The sequence below is a fragment of the Propithecus coquereli genome, unplaced genomic scaffold (assembly GCF_000956105.1).
Source record: "Propithecus coquereli isolate 6110/MARCELLA unplaced genomic scaffold, Pcoq_1.0 Scaffold45, whole genome shotgun sequence".
Lineage (NCBI taxonomy): Eukaryota > Metazoa > Chordata > Mammalia > Primates > Indriidae > Propithecus > Propithecus coquereli.
Genome location: NW_012150285.1, coordinates 7256338 through 7264482, shown reverse-complemented (window position 1 = coordinate 7264482; position 8145 = coordinate 7256338). Strand labels below are relative to the sequence as shown.

General features: G+C 43.4%; 1 protein-coding gene across 1 annotated transcript; it reads left to right on the top strand.

The window, feature by feature from the left end:
- The first annotated feature begins 208 nt into the window (after window positions 1–208).
- On the top strand, window positions 209–4997 carry BAMBI (BMP and activin membrane-bound inhibitor). Its single transcript, XM_012654915.1, has 3 exons — window positions 209–305; window positions 3540–3827; window positions 4272–4997. Exons 1-3 carry the CDS (start codon window positions 230–232, stop codon window positions 4688–4690), a joined length of 783 nt encoding a protein of 260 aa, XP_012510369.1. The 5' UTR covers window positions 209–229; the 3' UTR covers window positions 4691–4997.
- The last annotated feature ends 3148 nt before the right edge of the window (window positions 4998–8145 follow it).

Here is an 8145-nt window from a genome sequence, read left to right as displayed (position 1 = left end):
GGGGGCAGGAGGCCGGGGCGCTCCCCAGCCTGCGGCGGCGTCGGGGACGAGCGGGCCGGGGGCCGGCGGCCGCCCAGCGGGACCCGCGACTTCTGCCCGCTCCCCGCGCGCGCTGCAGCCGCGCTCCATGCCCCAGCCCGGCCCCTCGCCCCGCCGCTGACGGCGCCGCCGCTCCGGCAGGACCCATGCCCTGCGCGCGCCGGGGGCCGTAGCGGCCGTGGGGGCGTCCATGGATCGCCACTCCAGCTACATCTTCGTCTGGCTGCAGCTCGAGCTCTGCGCCATGGCCGTGCTGCTCACCAAAGGTGGGTGCCGGGCGGCGGGGTGGCGCGGGGCCCGGGGAGGCGCGCGGGGCTTTGTTAGCTCGGGCGGGTTCCCTCCGCGCCGGAGCCGCAGGTCGCGACAAGTTGCTCGGTTCCTGGAAGTCGCGGCCGCCCCCTCGGCGCTCCCGGGCCCGGCACGTCGGTGCGGACTCGGACCTCAGGGGTCTTAACGGGTCGGTCCGTGGCGGACTCGTGCGCATTTGCCCCCCAGCCGCGAAGCCGGGCGGAGTGTCGCCCCCGCGCCGCCCCCTCCGCACCCCGGTGGCCCGGGCGGCCCGAGGGAGCCGCGTCTCCGGCCCCCGACTGCAGTGTGCCCGGGTGTGTCCGTGTGTCCCTGTGTGTATCTCTGAATGTATTTCTGCGAGTGTCTCTACGTTTTTGAGAGTCTTTGTGTGTCTCTGAGTGTGTCTTTGTGTGTCTCTGAGTGTCTTTGCGTGTCTCTGTATCTCCGTGTGTGTCTCTGTCTTTGTGTGTCTCTGAGTGCATCTATGTGTGAGTTTGTCCCTGCTTGTGTCTCCGAGTACGTCTCTCCGAGTGTGTGCCTGTGTGTGTCCTTGTGATCGAGGGAGGGTGTGGGTCTGAGAGTGTGGATGTCCGAGGTGCGTGCGCGCCTGTGTGCAGGAGTGTGTGCTGTGTTGCTTTTAAGTGGCCCGGAGCCGGCGGTCCTGTCGGCGGTCCCAGTTCCCATCCACCTCATACTTTACAAACGCAACTCCAAAAAAAAAAAAAAGTCAGTGGGGTCAGTTTCTTTCCCCTTTGGGCTTTCACCTTTTAGATGGAAATAACCCAAACTCCCTCTGGATTTCAAGGTTCCTCTCACCTCCCTGTCATGAACTCTACCTACACTTCTGTGAACTGATATATATGTATTTTTTTTTTAATAGGAAGCATTATTTAGCCTTTGCACCCCCCAATTCTCTCTAATTGCCATGTAGCAGGCATGAGGTTAAAGGATAAGCTAGCCCGGCAAGGATGATGTGCTACAGTATTTATTTATTTTGGAAGGAAGGGTGTAATTAACCCTAAATAACAGCCCTTGCAGCCTGCAGAGGGAAGCCTCCTGGCCCTATCAAAGGCTGGCAGAACAGGGAGGGACTGAGGCTGACATGAAGTCACAGATACCGAAACTATGTGCCTGATAATGATATAATTAGGGGATCAGAGATTTCTGGCTGCTGTGGACTTCAAAAGCTTTGAAAGAAGCCAGCAGTCTCTCCTGTAGCCATCTTGACTAAAGCAGACATTTTTGTTTAATCACTACATACAGTAACAAGAAAAGGGGGAACAGAGGGGCATTGTTCGCTGTTTCAAAATACCAGTCCCCTCTCTGGCCTTTTGCATGCTACAGGAAGAAACTTTATGAAACAACAGAAATATAGTTTTAATACAGCAATACAAAAGTCCATTCTCCTTGCTAAAAATGTGGCTCCAATTAAAAAAAAAGTTGTTAGAACTTTTGCAGTTACCTGTCAAAATTTTATTAGACTGTTTTTAGGTCATTGAAAATATAGCATTTTAAATAGGCTCTCATAAACATTTAAGCAGCGTTTTACTTGTATTCAGTTTTCCTTTTCTGCACTAGGTCTGAGGCTAATAGGATCAAAATGGGCTTTTAATCTGTTTTATTTATGTTTTAAATCTGTATGTGGAATTTGTCAGACTAGGGCTATGTAGTCATCACCACGTAAGACTGGTGAGCTTTATGCGAAAAATAAAGTAAGCTTGGAAAGAGGAGGAGAAAGAGCAGAAGAGAATTTCTGCAACACAAGGTTCTTACTTGAAACCAAGGGGACTGGCTAAGGATCTTGGGCCCACACCCAGGGCAGTGAGTGCAGATTTAGGAGCAGGACCTCGAGCTTTGGACTGTTAGGGGTTGCCAAAGATCTTTGTTCAGTGGGCTGGTTTTTCTTAGAACTGAAGCATTAGCAGCCTCCGGTGAAAACCGAGCATATCATACGGTGGCCTGGAATTTGGACAGATAATTAAATGAGACACCTTACTCAGGCATTCACAGAGAGGAGGAGGGGAAAAGGAGGGGGTGGAAAGAGGTTTGTAAAGGAGCAGCCCTTGTCTTTAATTTCAGAGTGTGGATTTCAGTAACTAGACAGATCTTCAGATAGGAATGCAATAGGTGTATGCATGAGTTCAATTTACAGTAGCTTTAGCTGTGACAAGTAACAATGCCTGGAGTCCACCAAGTTGGATGTCACATTAGTGATAACTTTAAGACCCAGGTTATTTCAACTGGAGATTGATGTTAAAGCCTCCAGTCTTGTATTGTGACAACATTAACAGAGCCTTGCAACTCACAAAGTAAGTTTTATAAAGGAAACTTTTAAGCACTTCCTGTAGAAAATTTGAGGTTTCCTTAAGGATTTTTCATTCAACCAGCAGAGGATTTTCAGTTTCAGGGTTTCCCCTTTTAGATCACATGTTGAATTACACGTAAAACTGGGAGGAGGAGGAGGAGGAGAAGTTAGCCTTGCAGTTTTATACCCCCTCCACTTTTATGACTTTCCATTTGGGCTGAAAGAAATTGACTTTGGCAAGCAAACCACTAATTGTAAACTGCCTAGTTCCTGTTTTACAATATACTGACTAAAAGCTCCTCTGCATGAAAAGATCTTTATAGGCAAAGTTTGCCTTTTCTAGAGAGGTTGCAAATAGCTGCCTCGTTTCATAGTTTTAAAACCTCCTGACCTGAGCAATTTCTAGATTGTTGTGTTTCTAGTTAATAACTTTATAAGGTGTTAGCTAAAGCTCTTAAATCTTGGCGCAGTCCTTCGGGATAGTAAACAATTCAGTAGTTCCGATCAAATATTTATACTGCCCAAATCAAAAAGCCTAGCATTTTTATGTTGTATGGTCATATAGGGTTAAAAGTGAATAAATAATGTGATTTGCCTTATGGTAGGAGAAATTATACTGATTACTGTTTTCTTTCAAAGAAAATAGTCTTATTTTTAATTCCTCTCTTAACTCATCAGAAATCTGCTATTGGGATGACTACATTTCTAAAATTATATTTAACTGAATTGAAACTTAAGTACTGACCGCAGAAAGGGCTTTTGCAGTCAACATGGACTGCTATTGTAAGCACTCAGCTTGAATAATCTAAAAGTTAGTGCCTTTGAACTTAGGATTCAGCAATTGCTTTGAGAGTTGCTTTATCTGGTCTCTACAGCACAATTTGACCTGATTTCTCTTTGCTCTCAGGTGAAATCCGATGCTACTGTGATGCTGCCCACTGTGTGGCCACTGGTTATATGTGTAAATCTGAGCTCAGCGCCTGCTTCTCTAGACTTCTTGATCCTCAGAACACAAACTCCCCACTCACCCATGGCTGCCTGGACTCTCTGGCGAGCACAGCAGATGTCTGCCAAGCCAAACAGGCCCAAAACCACTCTGGCACCACCATGCCCACATTGGAATGCTGTCATGAAGACATGTGCAATTACAGAGGGCTGCGCGACGTTCTCTCTCCTCCCAAGGGTGAGGCCTCAGGTATAGCAGCCGTTTCTAACCAGCACGCCTGCCTGATCTATAGACTTGTGACAGCCTCGACTTTGTATGTCTGCTATTGATTTTGTTGTTAATGTAATTAGAGACACTGGGGGGAGAGGCACGGCTGGATGCAAAGATGCATCTCTATTGAGTGGCTTTTATGTCTACCCGAGCATTAGATGTCTGTCTACATAATAGGTTTTGCCTGTTTTTTCAACATTTTGAAGACATTAAAAGGCCATTACATCTCAGTAATGACAGTCTGTAAACAAATGCGTTTATAAGCTTCTTTGGATAGTTTTGCAATATTTATTTTCTAAATATCGTTGATTTAATTGTGAGCTGCTTTTTAATGGGATTCCTTGTTTTAAAGGGATGGATGGTGGTGAAGATCCCTGGGAGGGGCTAACACAGAGTCTGATCATTTTCTCTGTGCTCCTTTAGGACAAGGAAACCGCTATCAGCACGAGGGGGGCAGAAACCTCATCACCAAGGTGCAGGAGCTGACTTCTTCCAAAGAGCTGTGGTTCCGGGCAGCAGTGATTGCTGTCCCTATTGCTGGAGGGCTGATCTTAGTGTTGCTCATCACTCTGGCCCTGAGGATGCTTCGCAGCGAAAACAAGAGACTGCAGGACCAGAGGCAGCAGATGCTCTCCCGTTTGCACTATAGCTTCCACGGACACCATTCCAAAAAGGGGCAGATTGCGAAGTTGGACCTGGAGTGCATGGTGCCGGTCAGCGGGCACGAGAACTGCTGTCTGACCTGTGATAAAATGAGACAAGCGGACCTCAGCAACGACAAGATCCTCTCGCTTGTTCACTGGGGCATGTACAGTGGGCACGGGAAGCTGGAGTTCGTATGACGGAGTCTTACCTGAGCTAAAACTTCTCGAACGCTTGAAGGCCTTTGAGTTCTGCTGGACAGGAGCACTTTATCTGAAGTAAAATTAAACTCATTTAATCATTTTTGAGAGACAAAATGACCTCTGCAAACAGAATCTTGGATATTTCTTCTGAAGGATTATTTGCACAGACTTAAATACAGTCAGATGTATTATTTGCTTTAAAATGGTGAAAAGCAAAGAGAAGACTATGTACACACTGTTACCAGGGCTATTCGCATCCGAGGGAGCTGGAAATGAGTACCTAAATAAACGAAAATGTGCTCTATGGAAACTTCTACATCTTGATTTATTGTAAAGATTTAAAAGAAATATATATATTTTGTCTGAAATCCAGTGTTGTCTTTTGTAAACGAGAAACTGGGAAGTGTAAGAATGTGCATATTAGTGGTACAAATGAAGATCAGTTGTTGCTCATACAGTAGCTGGTTCTCAACTACAGGATCTGGCTTGATTTTTTTTTCCTAACAAGGCCAAGGTCTTGTTTAATCTTATAGCATGGAGAGTTTCTGAATGTGTCCTGACCATCGTTCAGTGTCTTACCCACATTTTTTGTTAGGATAATTCTAGTTTTTAGCTTTTCTCTAAGAGAGATCTTAAACTTATTTATACAAGGTTGAACTTGATGGATCAATTTCTGAAGTTGCCTCAGCAAAGGTGGCATTTATTGACTTGATCAGTTGCTCTGGAACACCTTTTTAGGTGTGTCTACCTCCATCCAAAAAAGAAAGAAAAAAACCCTAACTAAATGAAAGTTTTTTTTTGTCTACTGTCTACTTTAACTGTTGATTAATTGACCAGTTTATTTTGTCTGACCAGTTTATTTTAATTTGCCCAGCCAAATTGAAATATTTTGGCTCCCAAATTAGCCAAACTATTGCAAATGCTCTTAGTTTTTAAAACTTGTTCTTCAATACAGTGTTACCCCCTCACATTTTTTTATTTTAACTTCTCCCAGTCCTTAGAAAGGTTCGGAAGAGTAAACCTTATATACTGATTGAGATTTAAACAACAGAGCGTTACTAGGTTTCTTCCTCCTAAATGATCATTTTATTCCTATAACCAAAAAGGGCACTGGCTTTAGCCAATAACTAATACTACTAAGTAATGATGTTTCCTCTTGTAAGACTTTCTGTCTGGTAACTGGCCAGCCTGAATTTAAACCTTTTACCACATTTATGTGCTTCCCTCTCCAAATGGATCTTTCTTATCTTAAATGTGTGAATAATTTTGTCGTGGAGTTTTTCTCAATTCTTTCGTGTATTTGAAATTTTTGCTTAAAAATCAACCTACAGCCCGCATATTTAAGTATGGGGTTTTATTAATGCTTTTTAAAGATTTTTTTGCATATTCAATGCTAGAGTATTTTATGCTAAGCATAATTTGGGTCCCTTAAGAAGACAAGTGCAGTAGCCAAGTTCATGGAAGAGTCTAAGTTGAAATGATTAGTATAAAAATAAGTACCTAGATTATTTAATAGTTAAGAGACCATCTACCCCAAACAAATTAGGCTATGGAATAAATACACATTTTAATAAATGATAGCATTTGTATTACGCTTTTTGAGATCAATGGCTCTTGCATGCATGCCTTATAATATATAAAAGGTGTTAAGTTTTATATATGACAATATTTGAGGCAGCTCAAGAATTGTTAAACCTACCAAAGAGAATCGATCAAAATTAGCAGTTAGTGAAATTTCCATCCTCACCCCCACTCCGACTCTCAGTCAAGTTATAGCAGTTTTGCAGCTTGAGGATTGAGAGACTTTTTGCTCCATTATACACGCTCAGTGGTTCTTACAGCTGGTATAAATATGGTTCATCTTCATATCAGCTGGGTGTAGTCAAATTTTTTTCCTCGGCTTTTTGCCCTTACGTTATTCCCTGCTCATCCCATTTCTCCCAAGTACCAGTTAGCTGGGAACTCAGCAATTCTTTAGGAAATAAAACAATGAAGAGTTTAAAGTCATACGCTCTGAAACAAGCACTGTGCTTGTGGCCTCTCACGCTGAGTTTTCTGGGGCTCAAGTTCAGCTGCATAAGGGGTCATCCTTGTCTTCCCCCTAAAAACAAAATCCTCTCCTTTTAGATACTCATTGGGTATTTATGCATCCTCACCACCAGTCTTAGGGTTAGGTCTGTGCATAACCTGGCTTTTCGATGAAAATATTGCAGGTTTCTCAACTTTGAATTTTACTATGAACTACACATAGAATTTGCTTTTGCTTCCCCCTGAGAGTGTAGCAATTGCCAGGAGCAGGAGATTAGCTGATGTGCCTGATGCAGGGAATGCGGGTGGTGACTGGTTTATCTGTTCCCTCCCCCAAGAGATGTTTGCTGTTGCCACGAAGCCAGGCGACCCCAGAACAACCCTTGTGTACAACATCATGTAACTCCCCCTGCAAAGTAATTTTTCTTTCTGGGTGGAAATTTGCCCAAACTAGAGACAAATGGGACAAAAATTGCCAAGATGTTTCTGTATCTACACCCCTTACGTGCTACCCGTTTTGAGAACATTGATCTGTGCATAGTTAGGTCTTTTATGTTATTTTCCCCCCTTAGTTTGAATGGCTCAGAGGCTTCCTAGAAATTGACTGGTGTGTCTCTAATTTCTGCTGAACTGATTTTATTAAAAACACTGCACCATAGGGGGTTTGACCTTCTGAAATACCAAACATGTCTGCTTTAGAAAATCACAAAGCTCTCCTCTGAAGGGCTCATAAATCTGGTTTCAATATGGGTTGATTATAGGCTAAAAGCTTGAACGCAGTGGCATCTACTATGGTGACTCTGGAACTGGCCTTTTTTGGGCCAGGATGGAATTTTTTTCTTCATAACCTTTAATTGGTCCTCTTCTCTGCCTGTTAGTCCAAATAACTTCAAACCTCCATGGCTGTGTGAACTTGGGCAAATTATGTAAGCTCTTTCAATATTCAGTTTTGTTGCCTATGAAACGGGGCAATGATAACATTTTGTAAGATTATTGTGAAGAGATACTGTAGCTATTTCTATCAATATACACAAGAGTCTTGCATGAGCTGGCCTAAAATAACATTCCTTACAATTTGAGAACTTGTGTTCATTATTTATACAGTGGTTGTTTTTACTTGACTTTTTAATATTTCTGATCTTTGCAAATTTGAGATCTACAGACCTGTCAGTCACCTGCAGACTGGATTTAGCATGTCAAATATTCATTTTCAATTTACTGTTTTGGGCCTCTCGTATCTATTAAATATATTGGTTTATAATAGTTTCTAAAAATTTCAGATCCCATGAAATAATGAAATTTAACCCTCGTTCAAATTTTGACAACTCTTTATTTGGGGTTCGGTTTACACATGTCCTTGTTGGTCTGCTAGCACTGCGCTGTCTGGCAGTGTGGTGGTGTGGTGCATTGGTCTGCCATTCTAG

Coding starts and splice junctions, on each gene's coding strand:
- BAMBI (XM_012654915.1), top strand. CDS start 230: ATGGATCGCCACTCCAGCTACATCTTCGTCTGGCTGCAGCTCGAGCTC. Junction 306..3,539: donor GGCCGTGCTGCTCACCAAAG/GTGGGTGCCGGG, acceptor CTTTGCTCTCAG/GTGAAATCCGATGCTACTGT. Junction 3,828..4,271: donor TCCCAAGGGTGAGGCCTCAG/GTATAGCAGCCG, acceptor GTGCTCCTTTAG/GACAAGGAAACCGCTATCAG.